We start from the raw sequence: 19,717 nt of genomic DNA, 5'->3' as shown, positions 1-19,717 counted from the left end.
CCTGAGCAGGACGGTAACACCGGGAGGCTGGAGCACAGGCAGGGCAGGCGGAAGGAGCCCAGGTGATGCAGCAGCCCAGGGTGGCGGGTCCTGGGTGGAGGGGGCCCCGGGGGTGGAGCCTGGATGGCAGGGGCCCTGGGTGGAATGGCCCTGGGGGGTGCATCCCCGGGTGGAGGGGTCCCGAGTGGAATGGTCCTGGGTACAGCGGCCCCAGGTGGAAGCGCACCCGGGCAGTGAGCCTGAGTGGAGCCTCCGCGTAACAGAGACAGGCGGTTCTGCTGGGCAGGTCTGCAGAGCACGGGCTGTGCTGGAGGCCAAGGGCACGCAGCCTTTCCCACAGGCTCCACGTCCCACACTGCAGCTGTCCTCCCATCCCCCTCCCCCCGGCTGAGGCTCGGGGACCAGTGCTTGGAGGCTACTCTGGGCTCCTCAAGCTCCGCTTGGCTTTTCTGAACTCAGTTAGTGGCAGAGAAAGAATCTGCACATGTACAGATTAACCCAAATGAGTACTTAGTCCAAATGAGTTCAGTGCGTATACGTTGCCAGATAAGCAAAGTCCTTTTGCTCTGAAAACATTGGGATTCCAAAATTAATGTTCGGGGGGCGGGGGAGAGAATGGGACAGGAGGGGTTCCAGGGCAACAGGGTGGAGGGGACTCCCAGTGCTTGGGAGTACCACTGCCCTGCCCCAGACAGCACCAAGACAGCAGGACTGCCCACACTCAGCTCACCCAGCGCCCAGCACCTCAGGGGCACCCCCCACAGCTGGCAGTGCCCAACACCCAAGGGACCCCTTCCCATAGCTCACTCGCCCTTAGGGGTGCCCCTCCCACCCCACCCCGTCAGGCAGCACCCAGCAACTGTGGGGAGGCCCCAATAACTCAGAGTGCAGCACACCACGGACCCCCACACAGTGCCCAGGCTCTGGGGTCTGCAACCCAGAGAGGCTGGCGCCCACGAGGAGCAAGAAGTTCAGTGGGAAACAGGCCAGTGAGCTGCAGAGAACCCCAGGGGGAGCCCCTTTCCCCTGGCACCATCTGTGCAGGAACAACAGGGGTGCACTCCCGCCGGGGCCCCGCTGGGCTAGCTTGGTGTCTGTGATGCTCTGGCTACTTCCCGGGCTCTCGTGACCCTCCCCCTGCCCCTGGGTGAAATCTCTCCTGGACCTTCCTCCCAGAGTGGAACCAACAGGGGTCGGCCCTGACTGGAAATGTGGGTGCTGGTCCCCAGCAGCCACACCGCAGGGGACCTCCGGAGCTGTGGCCCCAGGGCCCAGTGCCCCCAGCCTGACCCCCCCCCGGCAGGCACTCCCCACAGGGACAGAGGAGCAGGCGGCTGCCACCCGCTGACGTCAGGACATTCCGGAAGCGCAGAATTGTTCCGGGTCTCTTGGGGCTCCTGAGCAGCAACTGGACTGTGTGTGTGTTGACTCTCCAACTTGGCGTCTACACAGGCGGCTCAGAGTCGGCGGCACAGGAACGCCAGTGGGGCCAGGGACACGTTTACGCGCCCCTGGGATGCTCGCCAAGGTGCCGTGTGCAGAGGGCTCGGCTCTCACGCCGTCCCAGAGGGGCGGGGGGAGGCCAGTGCTCAGGCGGGAAGGCCCGAGGCAGCGTGCGGCCGCCCTGAGGAAGCCGGCCGGGCGGGCGGGCACTGTCTGGGGCGCAGTGGGACGCGCGGAGCGGAGCGCCAGGGCAGCTCTCACGGCGCGCTCCGCGGCTCCTCACTCAGCCCTAAAGCCGCCTGTGTGGATCTGGGGGCTGTGCCTGCCGGGACTCACGCCTCAGCTCCCGCAGACCTGACGGGCCTCAGTAGCCCCAGGACGCTGGCGACGCCGCGGGCCGCGCTGCCGCCTGAGGAGGGCTGGCGGACGGCCAGGAGGCCGCAGGCTGCTGAGGGGAGTCACGGCCGCCGGGACCTGAGCATCCGCGGGCAACGGGACGGCCCGTCTCCAGGCGCCAGCGGCCACGCGTACTTAGCCGAGCACCCGCTCCATCTCAAAGGCAACCGACCTGCTCGAGGTCGTTACTTTGGGGGAGATTTCTCGCGCAGGGACGAGACTGAGCACTGAGCCCCCGTCAGGCCCGTTTCCCATCGGACTGACCCTCGCCGCCGCCTCGCCCGCCCGCCGCTCTCGACAGCCCCCGGCCCTTGGCCCCGTCCTGAGGGGAGAGGCTGAGCGGGCTGTCCGGCCCGGCGGCCCCGCGGGAGAGACCCGCAGCCGGGCCGCGCGCTCGGAGCCCGCAGCTGAGCCGGCCGCCGCGCGGGAGAAGGCAGGGAGGCGGCGGCGCCACGTCACAGCCCTCGCGGCTCCTGATTGGAGGAGCGGCTCTCGCGAGCTCTCGCGAGGGTTCCCCGCGGGCCGCTCCGCCCCGAGCCGCTTCCGGGCTCCGTCCCGCCACCGCGACGCGCTTCAGGAGCCCGGGCCGGCGGGAGCGCGCGCCGCCCTCACCCCTCGCGGTCCTCAAGCCGTCTGAGGAGCGGGGCCCGCAGCGTGGACGGGGAGGCGCGCCGCCGTCGCCGTCGCGGGGGCCGCGGCCCCGTCCAGTGTGGGACACGGTCAGTCCCGCTGCTGGCCGTCACGGGGGTCGTGGGGGCGCCGGCCTGCCCCGGGGCCGGAGCTGTGGGGCCCGAACCCGCGAGGCGGGGAGAGACCTGAGAGGAGACCCAGGGGAGGCGGCGCCGGGTTCCGGCCGCGGGCCACGTGCGCGCGCGGTTCCCCTCAGCCGGCCACGTGCGCGCGCGGTTCTCCTCAGCCGGCCACGTGCGCGCGCGGTTCTCCTCAGCCGGCCACGTGCGCGCGCGGTTCTCAGACTCCTGCGAGCGAACTTGCCTCCGCCGCGGGCGCGCGCGGCCCATCAGGACCAGCCCCTGCCCCAGGCGCGCCCCCTGCTGTCCGGCCCGGCCGGGGGCGCGAGTGCCCAGGGCCGGTTCCTAACCCACTCCGAGCCTCCGAAGCCGCGCGTGTCTCCTGCCCGCCGCCGTCTCCCTGTCCTCCACCCACGCGTGGCCGTTTTCTTTTCTTTTAGTTTCTGCTCCGTTTCGCGAAGCTTGTTCCAGCCCAGCCCATCAGCCGGCGTGCCCTTGCGCCGTGCTGTGTGTCGTTCCCCGCCCCAGCTGCTCTGTGCCCTGGCGTCTGCCTCCCGGGGGGCCGCAGGGGGCTGGTGTGTCCTGCACCGCCGAGGGTGTTGTTGCGAAGCACACTCCCCCGGGCCGGGCGAACACCCCCTTCCTCAAGCACTGCAGACGGGCCCGGGGCGTAGGTGTCTCAGCACCTAGCGGTCAGGCTGGCCGTGCGTGTTAACGGGCCCAACTTACTTTCCAGAGCAGAAACCCTGCGGCCCAGGCTGGCAGGGCCTCTCTCAGGGCTGCAGCTCGGCGGTGTGGCCCAGTGGTCGGCCCGAAAGTCTGCTGAATCTCCGAGACCCGTCGTGGCTCCACTGCTGCTGCCTCTCACTCCGCTCAGATGGGGGTGAAGAAGAAGAAAGACAGTCAGGTCACCGCCCTGGCTGTCTGCCAGGGGGACCTCGAGACCCTCAGAGGTGGGTGATCGACTGCGCCTCTGCTCGAGCTCCGTCTCTGGGACCCACGTCCCATAACGGTCAGCCTCTTACCCGCTGCTCCCCTCCTCCACCTCGCTCTGTGGTGCCGGGGGTGGAACCCGGGGTCACGCCCTGCTCTGCATCTTTGGTCCCAGACTCCTGCTCCGAAGAGCCCTTGGTTTACGGCCGTGGGGGGGCTGCTTCCGGCTCTGTTGGTTGATTCACTCCTGATAGTGTCGGGGAACCAAGTGGTGTCAGGGTTTGAACCCGGGCCTCTGGTCTGCAGAGTCTGCTCCGCCCTGCCCAGGATCTCTCTTGCCCTACACTTGGTTTTGCCTGTAATACGGTTTTTTTTTTTTCTTTTTGGGTCACACCTAGCGATGCACAGGGGTCACTCCTGTCTCTGCACTCAGGAATCACACCTGGCGGTGCTCAGGGGACCATATGGCATGCTGGGATTTGAACCCGGGTCGGCCGCGTGCGAGGCAAACGCCCTCCCCGCTGTGCTATCACTCCAGCCCCCAACGGTTTTCTTAAAAGGATGACTGTAGTTTGAATTGGGCTCAGTTTGTGCGTTCTTGTGCTTCGTTCAGGCGTGACTTGTGTGTAGTCAAGGCAGCCTGGCGAGCTGTCGTGTCTCTGAGGCTTGCTTTCATGTGCCTGCAGCGCTGGCAGACACGGACGGAGCCTCCCTGGCGTCCATGCTGCTGCACTGCGTGGGGCTCCCGGACGGCGTCTCCCAGATCCAGCGGGTCAAGCAGGTGAGTGGGGCTGGCTGCAGCTCATGCGCGCCCAGCTGGTCATTGGAGAGAGCGCCCCTTTGGCTCTGTGGGGGGTGTCCTGGAAGTCACAGTCCAGCGTGAATGCTTTTGTTGTGGACGTAGAGTTTTAAAAATTGTCACTAAGAGCTATAACTTTGTTGTTTTGTTTCGGGGACCACGCCTGGCTGTGTTCAGGGATCATTCCTGAGGTGCTCAAGCGACCGTACGTGGTGTCCAGGATTGCACCCGGGTTGGCCTCTTGCAAGGCAATTGCCCTCCCCACTGTACCATCTCTCTGGCCCCTAAGAACTACCTTGGGGATAGTTCAGTAGTTCCGCACCTGCTGTTTGTCCCTGCATTGCCGTTTGGGATCCTGGTGTACCCAAAGTATGCGCTGCAGTGCACACGGCCCATGTGCGGGCCCAGGGGCTCTGCCACCCAAAAGGCTGTTTCTGTTCATCTGGATCTCAGAGCTTGTCAGCAGGCACAGGAAAGACGTTTAAGGCCATTAAAGGTGTCGATTTGTCTTTCCTAGCGTTTTAGTGTAATTTGAACTTTTGTGTTTTGCTTTGGGGCCACACCCAGTGGTGCTCAGGGCTTGCTCCTGACTCTGTGCTCAGGGACTACTCCTGGTGCCAGGGGTCTAACCCTGGTCAGCTGGGTGCAAGGCAAGCACCCTACCTGCTGTACTATCTGTCTAGCCAAAAGCCTGCATATTTCTGGAAAGCAGTGAAGTGTGTTGTTTCTGATCATGCTGTCTAAATTGTCCCTCGGGCCCTGGTCAGGTCTGTGATTCTCCATCAGGACAGGTCTGACTGCAGACTGAGAGCCGGGGCGTGGGTTAGAAAGGTGAATGAAAACGGAAACGGTGCATTCTCAACAGTGGACTGGGGTACAGAACTCACTGGTAATTGAGACTTAAAAAGTACTTGAGGGGCTGGAGCGATGGTACAGCAGGTAGGGCATTTGCCTTGCACGTGGCCGACCTGGGTTCGATTCCCAGCATCCCATATGTCACACTTACTATTAGAGGAAAATCATTGTTTTGTATGTTTTGGATTATAGATTGTTCCTTTCCTGGAGAAGGCAAATAAAAATGGTGCATGTGATTCCACCATTAGAAGCTCTTTGGACATTTTGGCAGGCATTTATTTTTCTTTGAGTCTGAAGAATCCTTTGAAGAAAGTTTTGGCTAGGTAAGAAAAAAAGAAGGTAGGTCTTAATACTGACTATCCAGAAGTCTCTGTGGAAGGAATTCTGTGGTGTGGTAAAGCTGAACTGAGACGTATGATCAGTGATTCCACTCAGCAGTTTCTTCTTGGTTTTGTTTACCTGTTTCTTCACTCATAAATGGCAGAAGGGTCCCCAGCTCCAGGCCTTAAAAAGCAAGGCCGGGGCTCTGGGCCAGTCTAGCATAGTTGATGCCTCTCCTGGCCCCCTTTAAACGCTCTCTTGCTATGTTTTTCTGTCTGTCCCATGTGGTTTTGATTTAAAACATACTTTTATTGGTTTTGTTTGTTTGCGGGTCATACACAGCGGTGCTCAGGGCTTAATCCCGGCTCTGTGCTTGGGATCACTCTGGGGTTTGGGGGACCATAAGGGGTGCTAGGGATTGAACCCAGGTTGACTGCGAGCCTAGCACCTTCCCCAATGTACTATCATTGCTCCAGCCCCTAAATCCGTGTTCATTCTAATAGCCACAGATATTCTATGATCTACCAAGACTCTTGTGTCCCATATCCACTGTACTTGACCGTTCCCCATCTGCTGAGGAGTCGGGGCAGGAGGCTCAGGCGGAGTGGGGCAGGGCAGGGGTTTCGTGGGCAGCCTGTGGCCTCACTGTGGGCTCTCTCGCAGCACACTGGACAGCCTCCCTGCTGCTCTCATGCCGGCCGCGGAGCAGGGTCTCCGCTCTCGTCTGCAGGAGGAGCTGAGGACGCTGGCTGTGGACACCCACCGGAGGGTCCTGGACAACCTTTCCTCCTGCCTGGACAGCTTCCACCTGGGTGAGCTGCTCTGTCTTCAGGTTGCTGCTCCCGCACCCTATGCCCTTCTGCTCCAGGATGGGGCCTGACGAGCCTCCCCATGTGCTTCCCCACAGGTGGCACAAGTGTTGAGGGCCTCCTTGACGAGGGTAAGGCCTGCCGCCTGCTGCCAGGGTTCCCCACGGGCTTCCTGGGCGGCGCTGGCCGCCTGTCCAACCCCTCCCTGTCCTTTTGTTCCAGTGCTGCACTTCCTGCTCAGGAGTCTGACTGAAACCTCAGAAGAAAGCAGGCAAGTTTGCTGCAGGGGCGAGGCTGCACTGAGGGATCCGTGGCCAGACACGCTCCTGCTGCTGCGCCTGTCCCTGGCTCCTCAGGCCACTACGTGGTGTCGAAGGCCAGCGGGGAGCTCTGTGGGCAAGCAGGCTCCAATGTGATGTCTGTGCTCATCCTCAGCACTTCAGGGAATGAGTTGAGTCACTGCCCAGGAAGATGTTCCCCTCCCGCCCAGGGCCGCCAGGTGTCAGCACTGTCTTCACAGCTCTGACACTGTCAGGGACAGGCATGTTTAATTGGGCTTCTTTTCTTTTTTTTTTTTTTTTTTTTTGGTTTTTTGGTTTTTGGGCCATACTGGCTGTGCTCAGTGCCTCTGCCTCAGGCAAAGCTCAGGCAGCTCGGAAGTGTGTGGTTGTGAGCTCTGACTGTCAGTGCCCAAGTTGCATGGTTGCGAGCTCTGATTGTCAGTGCTTGAAGCTGCAGGAGGAGGTACAGGGCCTGACGAGATGTGGGGCCTAACAAGACGTGCTGACAGGAGGTGCAGGGACTAACAGAATTGCAGGGCTGACAGAAGGTGTGTGGGACCTGACAGAAAGTGGTGTGGGGCCTGACAGAAGGTGTTGGAGCTGACAGGAGGTGCAGGGCTGACAGGAATAGACGTAGGCCCTGATAGACGCTGTGGGACCTGACAGGAGGTATATGGGGTTGACAGAAGGTGGTATGTGGCTTGACAGGATGTGGGGCTGACAGAAGGTGGTATGGGCCCTGACAGGAGGTAGAGTGGGGCCTGACAGGAGGTTCAGGATTTAGATGAGATGGTTTAGGGCCTGACAGGAGGTGCAGAGGCAGATAGGAGGTACAGGAGCTGGTAAGAGGTGCAGGGCTGGCAGGAGATGGTGTAGACCCTGACAGGAGGTACATGACCTGACAAGAGGTATGTGAGGCCTGGTGGAGGTGGTATGGGGCCTAACAGGATCTGGGAGCAAGTGACCCACTATGGAGGCTGCAGTGCTCTTGAGGGCCTGTGAGGGAGTAAAGAGTAAAGGCTGAGAGTGTGTCCCACTCACATGCCGTGTCCTCAGTTTGGTGTTTTTCTTCAGAAAGGAGAAGGGAATTCAGTCACTGATGAGAAAGGGGCCTGTACTGAGTTGGCAGTCAGGGCCTTCTAAATGCAGACATTTGAGGAGGTGGGAGAAGCAGGCCGGTCTCTGAGAATCTAAAATCGATGTGCACCCTTTGGAGGCCGTGTTTGGAAGTGGGGCTGAAACAGTGGCTCTTCATTGGCTTTGCTTTGTGACGCTGTGTTTTCTCGGTTGTAGAAGATGTGCTGGTAATCACATTGTCCAGACGCGGCTGATGAATGACCTGTTAGCAGGCGTTCGAGTTTCAATGCTGTTGGTCCAGAAAGTCCCAGGGCTCCGGGAGATGAACCCGAAGACGTGTCGCCCCTGCGTATGGCAGAGTCTGTGTGGGCTGCTGAGCCTGTTCTCTACATTTTTAGGTGATGGTGAGTAATAACCAGGCCCAGCACTCTAGTGTGGCTCTCAGCCTTTGCTGGCCGTGGGTGCGGCAGGTGTGGTAAGGCCAGTGTAACCCATTGCGTCTCCTGAACAACAGGAGTGACCTGGTGGAAGGGCCATTCTCTGGCCTCCCGACAGTCTTCCCTGTGTGCCTGCCACTGCATCGGGCTCAGCAAATTGTCACCAACTGTGTGTTTAACTTCTTGTATGTTTTATTTCAAAAACAAGCCCCTAAGCTAGGGCAGACCAAGAAGGCAAGGGTTTGAAAATTTGTAATAAGTTTTCAGTGGAGTCCAATTTTTTTTTTTTTTTTTTTTTTTTTTGCTTTTTGGGTCACACCCGGCGATGCACAGGCGTTACTCCTGGCTTTGCACTCAGGAATTACCCCTGGCCGTGCTCAGGGGACCATATGGGATGCTGGGATTTGAACCCGGGTCGGCCGCGTGCAAGGCAAACGCCCTACCCGCTGTGCTATCGCTCCAGCCCCGAGTCCAATTTTTTTTTTATAACTTCAGTTCATTGATAGATTTGTAAATAAGCAATGCCGTGAGTTTAATATCCTTTTATGAATTGACTACTTGAGCCTTACCACAGAGAAGATACAAGAAATTCAGGAACGGGGCTGGAGCTATAGTACAGCGGGAAGGGTGTTTACCTTTCACGCGGCTGACCCCGGTTTGACCCCCAGCATCCTGTATGGTCCCCCAAGCACCACCAGGAGTAATTCCTGAGTGCATAGCCAGGAGTGACCCCTGAGCACCACCAGTGTGACCCTCCTGAAAAAAAGAAAAGAAATTCAGGAAAAGCCTCTTTAATGTACTCTCTCGATTGTGTCAGGAAGCACAGAAGCAAGATCTCAGGGACGCAATGGAAAAACTGGGGCACAGAGATCTCTGAAGGGACAGCAGAGGTGCAGCAGCTCTCAGGGTGTGGGGACATTGCGCTGCCTTTGTGCCCACAGATGACCTTTTGCGGACAATTCAGAGCACCTGTGGACTCGCTGTCATTCTCTTTATCAAAACGATGTTCCAGACTCCTGAAAAGCTGCCTGACTTGGTATGTACAGTTCCCTGAGCATTGAGGGTGAGTGTTTGAGTTTGTATGTGTGAGTGGAGGATACGCGTGAGTCTAAAAGAATGAGAGTATAAATGTGTATGAGTAAATATGAGAGTGTGTGAAAATGTGTGTGTGTCCGTGAGTGCAGGTGTTAGCGTGTGATTGAGTTTGAGTGAATGAATGTGTGAATTAATGTGTATTGAGTATATGTGTGAGAATGGATGTGTGAATTGAATGTGAGTGTATGAGTGTATGAGAGTAATGAGTGTGAGTAAATATGTGTGATTGTGTAAGTATGAGTGTGCACATAATTATGAATCTGAGTGCGTATGAGTGAATCTGTGTAGCATGAGTGTGAGAATATGAGAGTGATCGTATGAAGGTATGAATGTGCATGTGGATTGTGAATGAGTGTGAGTCAGTGAATATGAGTGTATGAATGTGTACGTGTGAATCTCAGTGGAAGTGTGTGAATGAGTGAATATGAGTGCAGTTGTGTGAGCATGAGTAGATGACTATGTGTGATTATCAGTATGAGTGTATATGAGTGAAAATACTTGGGTTTTTTATTTGAGGGCTTACACACACTCAGCAATTCCTCCTGACTGAACTCAGGGTGTTTCAGCTCCTGCTGCTGTGCAGAGCACCCTATGGTGCTGGGAATCTGATCTGTCCCAGGTGGCCGTGTGCATGGCGAGTATCTGACCCCTATACTAGCTCTCCAGTTCCTTAAAAATACTTTTGTACAACAATTTAGAAATTATTATCAGTTTGATTTCTCAGTGTCGTAATGTGGAATTTTTTGTAATATGAATCATCATGCTTCTTTACCGACGAAATGGCATGTCAGATTTCGGAAGGGAGAATGTTGGGAACGGCATATCCATCCTGCGGAATTTGGTATGTGGGTATGTGGACGTGGCTATCGAAGAGATCCGATAGAAATCGTGAATAATCCTCTCCATTGCCCTTTTGGAAGATGTGATAGATCCATCCGGACGTCGGAGGGCAGTCATCTTGGTTTTATAGGCGAGCGTTGCGAATACTTTTCCCAGCTTCTACCGCATCAGCCAATACTGCTGCTCTTCTCTCTTTGAGGTCTTCCTTTATCGCTTCTCTGCACAGCTTTGCAAGCTTGGACGTTAACTTGTGATTGCCTGAGGCTCGTGTCAAACTATGTTGGTAAATGAGCTCGAGAGTTTCCGAAGATAGGCGTCTTTTTGTGGCTTTCCCACTCTCGGCGTTCTTCACACAGTCATGTTGGTGCTGAACCAGTTGATTGTATTCCTTGTCGATGTTGTCAATGACGGCATCTTCCCATGTTGCCGCAATAGTGCCAAAGAGTTCCCGGTTGGTGGTCGTTCTGGGAGTTCTCTTAAATTTTGCAGCCCTTTCTCCCTGCTCTGTGAAATAGAATTTTGCACGAAGGAGACGGTGGTCTGATCCCATTTGGAATCAAGAAGAGCGTTCAAAGAAGTTGTTAAGAGGATGAAGAACCTCTGCCTCGGGCACATCTTTTTGACTCCACCATTCTTCTTGCACTAACATATGCCTCAGAGACCGGACCCTATGAAAACAGGACGAGAACGCAACTCGGATCATCCAAAGAGGAATCTAAAGAGCTATGCTTGGAGTATCGTGCTTCACTGAAGTGAGAGAAGGAAACTGGAGTTCAGACCTCCGTCAACGGTCAAAGATCAGGGACGCTGCCTTGTTTGCCAAGGTGTCGAAAATCAGATGGGCCGGACACGTAATGGAATTTGGAGATGACCGCTGGACTAGAGCCGTTACCGACTAGATTCCATGGGCTGTCAAAAGAACACCTGGCCACATACCTATGAGATGGTCGGACTTCTTCGTCAAGACCCTGAACAAACGGTTTGATGCACTTTGTGTTCGTGGAGTGAGCAGACACCATTGGGCTACACTAGCATGCGACAGGGTCAAATGGAGACATTATTGGCGCCCGCTCAAGCTTATCGACGACCAATGGCATGACAGGTGTACAAGTGATGAATCATCATGCAGAGGGGTAGCACACAGCAAGCCAGGGGGAGCCCTGCGTTTGTTCCCCGGCACTGCGTGAGGTCATCTACGAACATAGTTTCTGGTGGGTGTTCTTCTCGGGCAACAAACCCAGGTGTAAGTGTGAGTTTGACCTCGTGGAAAGCAACACAGGGCGTCTGGAGCACGAGCCTCGGGAGCAGCAGTCCTGTTCCTTATACCACCTAGAGCTGGTCCTGGCTTTTCCCTCAGGAATGGCCGTGCACTGGCTCATCTGTGTGGTCACAGCCAGTGCCTGTCTGTGGGCCCACTCGACACTTCTCAGGGTGCTGTGGGGCCTCCCAGAGGGAGTCTGTGTGTGGAAACTCTCTGGGAGCATCGGGGACGACGCTGTGTGCTTTTCCCGCACACCCCTGATAGCAGCCGTCTCTCTGCTGAGAACACTGGCCGGTTCTTTCCCTGGCGTGTTGGGGTTTGTATTTTCCCTGAAAAGCTTGAGACGTTTCTCTGTCCACTGCTTTCTAGATCCGTCCCTTGCTTCTCCGCTCTGTGGACTTGGCTTTGGTGCCCGCGTGGCTGCTGGACTGCTGTGGGAGACTGTGTGGTGCAGATATGTCCCTGGCAGCCCTCCTGTTCCTGTGCCAGGGGACACTCAGCATGCTGGACTGGAGGGACGGGAGCATGGGCCCCGGGGCGGAGGCCCTGCTGCTGGACACGGCGCACGTGCTCTTCACCCTGGATGCACAGTGAGTCCTGCTGCCGGCTGTTCCCCAGAGCCTAGGGGATGGACAGGGTCGCAGGGAGAAGGTCAGCAGTGTAGGGACATCTCGGCTCCCAGCAGACGGTTCAGGTAGCTGCAGCCATCAGGAGCCCATGAAGGCCTGAGGGAGCGGTGCCACTTCCGACCTGCAGGACGGCCTGGCTCTGTATGACAGGCCATGTTGCCAGGCGTAGCTCCTGTCCCCCCAGAGCAGACGCAGCAGGCACCCCACCGACCGTGTCTGACAGTAGCTGCCCAGAAGAGACCATGGACTGAAAAGGCGAAAACACCCTGACAGCCCCATGCAGCAGGACAGTCTGAAACAGCGTGACAGTGTGACGGCCCCCATACGGTAGTGGGCCCTCCTGGAGCAGTGTGACAGCCATAAACACTGAGACAGCCTGGAACCGTGACAGTGGACAGCTGTAGACAGAGCCCAGACACGCGACAGCCTGAGCTGCTGCCATAGCCTGGTAGCAGCTGGCCTGGCTCACTGCCCTCAGTGGGGTTCTTTTCTCCCCAGGATCAAGGAGGCAGCCCTGGAAATGTTCCTGGCCCGAATTCTGGCTTCTTGGACTAACGCCGCCATCCAGGCCCTGGAGTGCGGCTCCCCGGGCCTGGGGCCCCAGCTGCACGGGGGCTCGCACCTTGTAGGGCAGCTTCTGGACTATGTGTCCACGCACTGGGAGCACCCCCTGGATGCCCTGCGCCACCAGACCCAAGTCATCTTCCGCAACGTGCTGCGCATACACCGGCTCACGGCCGAGCCCGGCGCCACGCCCGGCAGTGGCTTCCTCTCAGAGCTGACCGCAAGCCTCCTGAGGCTGGACTGGCACGTGCGAGGGAAGTACGCCTGCCTGGCCGTCCTGGTGGAGTGCGTGGGCACCGAGCCTGTCCTGGCAGAAGCTCGCGATCTCCCATCCCAGGTCTTAGAGGTCATGGGGGACCAGGCGCTGGTGCCCCATGCCGCTGACCTCTTGGAAACCATGTTCACGAGCCACAAGCGCCACCTGCAGGCCCAGGCTGGCGGCTTGTGGCTGGAGCGCTGGCACGAGACATGGGCTGCTCCGCTCCTCGTCATCCTTTGCGAAGGAAGCCAGGCACAGAAGTGCCACGTGATCGAGTATTACCTGCCCCGGCTGCTGAATTGCACTCCCGAGAGTTTGAGCTACATGGTGGAGCGCCTCGAGGCCAAGGCTGAGGCCGAGACGGGTAAGAGAACAGCACCATGGAGGCATTCGGGGGAGTGGGCGAATGGAGTCCCAGCTGCCCGAGTCGGCCCCCCTCAGGACCTGGCTGCTCCTAACTCAGTTTCACTGAGTTCTGGTTGGTTACTGGCTGCCCTCTTGAGGCCCTGTCTTTGTCACCTCGTGTCTCTGTGTACAGGGACCGGGAAGTGCTCGGGAGCACTGGGAGCACTGATGGCATGTCTGCGTGCGGCTCGTGCCCACGGGCACCTGCACTCAACCTCTGACACCTGGCGGGTCCTTGTGAGCGGCACCAGGATGCAGCAGGGCCTGGTCCACCAGCACAGCCAGGTGAGAGACGGGGAACAGCAGGCAGGTGGGAGAGAGGGGACGGGAGCAAGTGAGAGAGCGGGGATGGGGGTAGGTGAGAGAGAGGGACAGCAGACAGGTGAGGGGGGACAGCAGGTGCCGGTTCCCTGGGTCACATCTGAGCAGGAGTGCTGAGGTGGAGTCAGCTTTGGTTCTCAGCCTGAAGTGGCGCTGGCAGGAACATGGGGGTGCTGACTGACCCCGCTGCCCCACAGGTGCGCATGGACTCCCTGGGCCTGCTGTGTGAGAGCCAGCGCAGCACGGCGCTGGCATCTGCGGAGGAGCTCCGCTGGGTGCTCTTCTTCCTCAGCTACAACCTCCACAGCCCGGCCCCCGGCGTGCGGCAGCTCGGCTGTGCGCTCCTCAGGAAGGTACTGCCCGGGCCCCTGCAGCACTTTACGCGTTCGGATCTCGTGGACTTGGTTTCCTATCAGTGTGGAGACCGTGAGCACCAGCCGTCTCCTCGCCTGCCATTTTTGTCTAAGGAAGGCAGAGCCCGGGGGTGCCTGAGGGGCTGGGGTGCAGGCTCTGCGTGTGGGAGCCCCAGAGTCTGTCCCCAGCACCACACGGTCCTCAAGCACTGTTAGGAGTGACCCTCAGCCTGGAATTGTCCCTGAGCATCGCCAGGGGTGACACCAAAACCGCAGCTCAAAGGCTGACGTTTAATGTGTCTCTCTCTCAAAAGCTGTTCCTCAGGATCCGGGAGAGCTCTCAGGCGCTGTATAAACTGGAGCAGGAGGCGAGCCCCAGCCCGGGCCCCCCTGCCTGCGTGCGGCAGTACCAGGTGGGTGCGGCAGGCCAGGGGCCGCAGCGGCAGGCACAGAGTGGGGAGCTTCCCACCTCGGGTGTGCGTGTGCGGGGGGTGGCGCAAGAGCCCTGGGCCCTGCTGGGGCTGAGTGGGGAGGAAGACACAGACTCCCAGCCTGTGGTGTCAGCTGCTCCCCGACGCCAGAGGATGACCTTGCCCGTGGGCGCCTGTGGAACAAGCCGAGGCTCTGGCCTCTCGACCACTTGGGCCCCGGCCTGTGGCAAGGGGAGCTGCCAACGTGGCAGAGGGGAGCCTTCCCTGTTCTCGATGCCAGGGTGCCTCGTGGCCACAGCAACTCCCCCGTTCGCGTGAGGGAGGGGCTGCCAGGCTAAAGGCTTTCTCCTAGCTTTGCCCGCATCTGTCCACCCCCAGCAAAGCTGAGAGCAGGGGAGTGGGGAGAAGTGGCAGGCGGGCGGGCAGGCATGCTGACCCAGTGCCCAGCTGCTTTCTGGCAGCCTTTGTCTCGGGCACCTGCCTGGTGGCCCTGCTCCCAGCCAGGCACTGTGTGTTTCCTTGCAGCACTTCCTGGCGGCCGTCTGTGACACGCTCTTCCAGGCGCTGGGCCCCGGTGCTTCCTACGCCACAAAGTTCTCGGCCCTCACCATCCTAGGCTCCTTGGCAGAGGTGTTTCCCTGCGCCCAGGGTAAGGCTCAGGGGTGCGGGGAGGCGTCTGGCCTGCTCTGCACCGCTGACTTGGGCCACAGTGGACTTTTCCAGGGAAGGGGCCCCTGGGAGACTGGGTGGGCCCCACTGGGCAATTTGCATGGACCCACCTCCTGGGGGCAGAGTGCTGTGTCTACCTGTGTCCACCTGTGTCCAGAAGGGCCACCTCCTTGAAGCTTGTCAGCCCTGGATGGGGTCATGGGCCTTCCCTGGGTGGGGCTGTGGGTGGAGCCTTCCCTAGGTGGGGCCCTCCCTGGGTGGGGCCGTCTGGTGTCTTCTTCTTGGAGGACACCAAGAAGAAAACCATGAGAAAATTTGTTTTGGGGAAATAAACCGAAAGCCCTGTGCCTCAGAGATTGAGACAGCGGGAATTTGCTGTGTCTGTCCTTGCTTGGCCCCACTCCTGGGTTTTCTAGCCACGGCACGTGGGTCTGATCCAGGCACTCGTATGTTGGAGCAATGTCAGTATCTGAGAAACAAGCTGCCCCAGTTCAGTGGCCTTTTCAGAGACTGTTCCCCACGACCCAGAGTTCGACCCTTTGTGTCTGTCTGTCTGGCCGCTTGCATGTTCCAGGACGAGGCCTTCAGGGACAGTTCACTGTCTGGTATTGTTCGCCGTTTCTCATGGTGGACTTGGGTGTGTGTTGGCAGCTCTAGGGTTTGCAGTGCTCTCTTAGGGCGTCCGTCCTGGGCCACACACTGTGGCCTGGACTCCCACGTCTATCCTGCACCACACCGAGGGCGCAGACTCCCAGGACTGTCCCGTGCTGCACGCCGTGGGCCAGGCCTTGGCGGTGTTCGAGCAGCTGTCCGTGTTGGGTGGCGGGCTGCAGGTGAACTCAGAGAGATCCGTGTCAGAGCTTAGAGTCCGTGAACCCACGCCGGTGGCCATCTCAGTCTGACACCCATGAGAAGGGCCTCTCTGGGGGAGGGTCTCCAGGCATGCAGGACCTGGGGCCTTGGGCCTCATGCCGACCCCGTGTTCAGGCGTGGTCCTGTGGTTGAAGGGTGGACAAGGAGGCTGGGGACGTGGCTCCAGTGCTTTGGACATCTGAAACTGCGGTGCCTGCCCACACCCCAGCGCACACGGCTGCAGCCAAGCCAGAGCAGGGCTCTAGCCAGGATGTTTCGTGGAGTTTTGGGGGAGGCAGCAGCACCCAGCAGTGCTGGACAGCCCTGAGGTGCTCCTGGGCACAGCTCTTGCCCTGCGCCTGCACAGACAGTGTTCAGCCGGGCATGCAGTGTACCATCGGCCAGCTTGGTCCCCGCTCCAGCCCTCCTGGGGGGTCACAGCCTTTCACCCCGCCTGCTTGGCCCTAGTCTTGTGCCGTGGCCCCTTTTATGAAGTCTTCACTTGTGGCTCCCTTAGGATGTTCTGGTCTCTGAGGAGTGTTTTTTGTTTTGTTTTGTTTTGTTTTTGTTTGTTTTTGCTTTTTGGGTCACACCTGGCGATGCACAGGGGTTACTCCTGGCTCATGCACTCAGGAATTACTCCTGGCGGTGCTCAGGGGACCATATGGGATGCTGGGAATCGAACCCGGGTCGGCCGCGTGCAAGGCAAATGCCCTACCCGCTGTGCTATCGCTCCAGCCCCTCTGAGGAGTTTTTAAAAAGAAAACATGATGCTTCTCAGCTGTTTATTTATTCAGCCCTGTGTTAACTCGCTTTGCGTTCTCAGTTTGCTAAAGAACCAGCCGGCAGCTTGACTGAGCCCAGGTAAAGATGTTTTCTTGGAAAAAATGAACTTTTTTGTTGTGGAGTCACCTTCAGTGCTTAGGAGGCTACGGAGCACGAAACTGGCACCCAGGGCCTTAGAGATGCCACTTAAGGTTGTGTTTCTTTTTGTAAACAATTTAGGAATCTTGTGTGATACGTAACCTTGGGAAGAATAGGAGGAGTTTTAAACAAACGTAAACCGAAGGCTTATTTTTCTATGGGGATCTTATTCTCTCACTTCTGGAAATGAACTCATGAAACAGTTACTTGTCTTATGCTATTTAGGTGAAGTATGAAGTCTGAGTTTTTGTATTTGGTTCTGTAAATTTGAGCGAGGAGCATTGGAATGTTGATTCTCCTTTCCTTTCCTTTCTGTTCACTCTGAAATCCCATTGGTCTTTCAGAGACAGCTCAGACTCTGTATCAGCTGAGTGACGATGTTGACGGGGACCGTTTCCAGACCCTGCTGGAATGTCTCACCAGCACGTTTGAGGAAGTGAAAATGTTAGCCTTTGACCTTCTGATGAAGCTACCCAAAGCAGTCCTGCGGTTCCAGGTATCTGCGTCTCCTCGGAGACTGTTTCAGCAGTGGCCCTCCCCGCTCCAGCCTCACCGCTGTGGGGACACAGCTGGGGGCCGTGGTAGTGCCCACTCAAGGGCTGTGTTTCGCTCATGGCCTCACCCAGCGCGTCGGGTTTCAGCAGGAAAAAGCTTAGACGCAGCCAAGGTTCCGATGTTGGAGTCTGCAGCACGGACACAGCCCAGAACAGAGTGTCAGTGTGTAGAAGGCCCCTGCACAGCAGGGGTCCTGCCGACATCATCGTGTAGGGAGCCGTGGGCAGTCCCAGAAGGACCCTTGTCAGAGTCCACAGCAGGCGTCGCTCGGGGGGGGGCGGGGGGACCTCTGAGCAGGGAGTAGTCCTTGAACGCCCAGGTATGACCCCAAATAAATGTGTCCATGTGAACGTACGTGCACACATGCACATACGCATGCACACGTACATGCGTGTATTTCCACCCTGGCCCAGCCTGTGGGGCTGCTCTTGCTCTGTCCTCCTGAGGGCAGTGTGTGCAGGCGGGAGCCAGGGCCCGGGTCCTTGTGCTCCTGTGTGGAGCCCTACTGCGGGCTGTGACCGCTGTCGCGGGAGAGCAGGGATGCCAGAATCGGGGCCACGCCTGGAAGCTGGCGGAGCCCTGTGTGGCTCGTGGGAGCTTGGCGCCACCGCACGGGGACTCTGGTGTGAATGGGCCCACCCAGCTCTGCGTCTGCTCCCCCAGGGCTCCGAGCAGCTGCCCGCCCTGTTCCAGGCGGCCTTGGGGCTCAGCACTAGCACCAAACCCTACGACTGCGTCACTGCGTCCTACCTGCTCCGCTTCCTCATCGGCCGAGACCTGCTGCCACCCTCTCTGGCTGCCTGCGAGGGGGCCCTGCCCGGCACAGCCACTGCCCGGGCCGAAAGGAGCTCCCTGCAGGGTGTGTATCTCCCAGAGCGGCCAGAGCCCCTTCCCTGTGGCCCCACTGGGCCATCCCCTGGGCTCTCCCATGCTGAGAGCGAGGCACAGAAGGCTCCGTCCCCGGGGCCTGGGCACCTGGGCTGGTTGGCTGAGTGGCTCCCTGAGCTCTGGGACCACCCCCAGCTCCAGAGTAGCCCAGACCTCTGGGGAAGAGTTGTCGATGGGAGTGCCTGGGGGGCTGCCACCCGGATCAGGGTGTGTGGGACGGCAGCTGCCTGCGGATCGGGGGATCGGGGAGTGTGGGAGCACTGTGCCTGGGGGCGGTGTGGGAGCGCTTCGCCTGGGGATGGGGGTGTGTGGGAGCACTGTGCCTGGGGATGGGGGGGTGTGGGAGCACTGCGCCTGGGGATGGGGGGGTGTGGGAGCACTGCGCCTGGGGATGGGGGGGTGTGGGAGCACTGCGCCTGGGGATGGGGGGGTGTGGGAGCACTGCGCCTGGGGATCCGGGTGTGTTGGGGGGTGGGAGCGCTGCGCCCAGGGATGGGGGCGCCTCGCTGGACCCCTGTGCCGTTTGTGTTTCCCAGTGCTCAGGTGCTTGCTGGGGCTCCTGGAGGAGGACCTGGCACTGGCTGAGCAGTCTCTGCTGCAGGCGGCAGCCTCGAGGCCGCTGTATGGGCGTGTGCACTGCATCTCCGGGGTCCTGAGGACACTGCCTCTGCAGTGAGTACTGTCCGCTGTGACCCTGCCCTGAAGACCACCGACCTCAGGGTCAGATGGCACGGGAGATGAGCGTCTACTCGGAGCTCCTTTCTGCGTTGCCATCCACAGCAGGACTTTGGTTTTCATTCTAATTTGACTCCTCACCTCCCCCTGCTCCTTGCAGTGAGCTGCAGCTGGTGAACGAGTGGAGGTGTATGGTGGGCAGGCTTCTGGCCGCTTCCTACAGGCTGTCCGCTGTGGTGGCCCCCATCGTGCAGAGCTCCTCCCCGGAAGGCCTCATCCCCATGGACACGGACCCAGGTCAGCAACCCTGGGAGCTGCTCCCTCGACTCTTCTCCCCACCACCCCGTCCCGGGAGATGTAAATTGGGGAACATCATTCCTCCTGCTGCCTTTTGAGAAGTGTTTTGTTTCTGGGGTGGAGGCAGTGCTCAGGAGAACCAGGGCCCTCCCAGCAGTTCCGGGCCAGCTGGGCTGGCTGGTGTCAATGCCAGGCTCAAAGGCTTGATGCTGCTGTACCCACTGGTTCTGGGATAATGTGGCAGTGCTCAGGGGCCTCCAGGGCTCGCTCGGGGACAGTCTGGTGCCAGGGGTCGAACCAGGACCGCCAGCAAGGCCGGCACCTTCTCCCTCCCTCTCATCCCTGGGACAATGTTTCTGATGTAAAAAATGACCAATTACAGGGCCGGAGTGACAGTACAGCAGGCAGGGTGCTTGCTGGCCTTGCACATGGCTGACCCGGGTTCGATTCCCAGTACCCCACAAGGTCCCCTGAGCACTGCCAGGAGTGGTTCCTGAGCTCAGAGCCAGGAGTCAGCCCTGAGCATCACTGGGTGTGGCCCAAAAACCACAAAAATTAAAAGAAAGAAAAGAAAGAAGAAAAGGAAAAGACCAAGGTAG

The 19,717-nt window shown here is 58.9% G+C and overlaps 1 protein-coding gene across 5 annotated transcripts in view; it reads left to right on the top strand.

The window, feature by feature from the left end:
- Positions 1 to 19,717, top strand: part of THADA (THADA armadillo repeat containing) — a 51,729-nt gene continuing 32,012 nt past the window's right edge. For 3 of the 5 annotated variants that reach the window (XM_055121989.1, XM_055121986.1, XM_055121991.1), the window contains exons 1-19: positions 2,363 to 2,558; positions 3,325 to 3,541; positions 4,208 to 4,302; positions 5,368 to 5,498; positions 6,160 to 6,308; positions 6,404 to 6,436; positions 6,528 to 6,576; positions 7,880 to 8,067; positions 9,042 to 9,136; positions 11,666 to 11,886; positions 12,424 to 13,112; positions 13,287 to 13,438; positions 13,672 to 13,827; positions 14,142 to 14,240; positions 14,784 to 14,907; positions 17,048 to 17,199; positions 17,922 to 18,117; positions 18,683 to 18,818; positions 18,982 to 19,118. In XM_055121989.1, coding sequence (XP_054977964.1) covers positions 3,466 to 3,541; positions 4,208 to 4,302; positions 5,368 to 5,498; positions 6,160 to 6,308; positions 6,404 to 6,436; positions 6,528 to 6,576; positions 7,880 to 8,067; positions 9,042 to 9,136; positions 11,666 to 11,886; positions 12,424 to 13,112; positions 13,287 to 13,438; positions 13,672 to 13,827; positions 14,142 to 14,240; positions 14,784 to 14,907; positions 17,048 to 17,199; positions 17,922 to 18,117; positions 18,683 to 18,818; positions 18,982 to 19,118 — 2,878 coding nt within the window. In that variant the 5' untranslated portion in view covers positions 2,363 to 2,558; positions 3,325 to 3,465. Of the gene's footprint in view, positions 63 to 1,303; positions 1,529 to 2,362; positions 2,559 to 3,324; positions 3,542 to 4,207; positions 4,303 to 5,367; positions 5,499 to 6,159; positions 6,309 to 6,403; positions 6,437 to 6,527; positions 6,577 to 7,879; positions 8,068 to 9,041; positions 9,137 to 11,665; positions 11,887 to 12,423; positions 13,113 to 13,286; positions 13,439 to 13,671; positions 13,828 to 14,141; positions 14,241 to 14,783; positions 14,908 to 17,047; positions 17,200 to 17,921; positions 18,118 to 18,682; positions 18,819 to 18,981; positions 19,119 to 19,717 lie in introns of those variants that run through there. The other 2 variants (XM_055121987.1, XM_055121990.1) reach the window with 2 other exon arrangements.

This window comes from Sorex araneus, chromosome X (assembly GCF_027595985.1).
Source record: "Sorex araneus isolate mSorAra2 chromosome X, mSorAra2.pri, whole genome shotgun sequence".
Classification (NCBI taxonomy): Eukaryota; Metazoa; Chordata; class Mammalia; order Eulipotyphla; family Soricidae; genus Sorex; species Sorex araneus.
The sequence above is the reverse complement of the archived record's forward strand: the minus strand, read 5'-3'. Positions and strand labels throughout refer to the sequence as shown.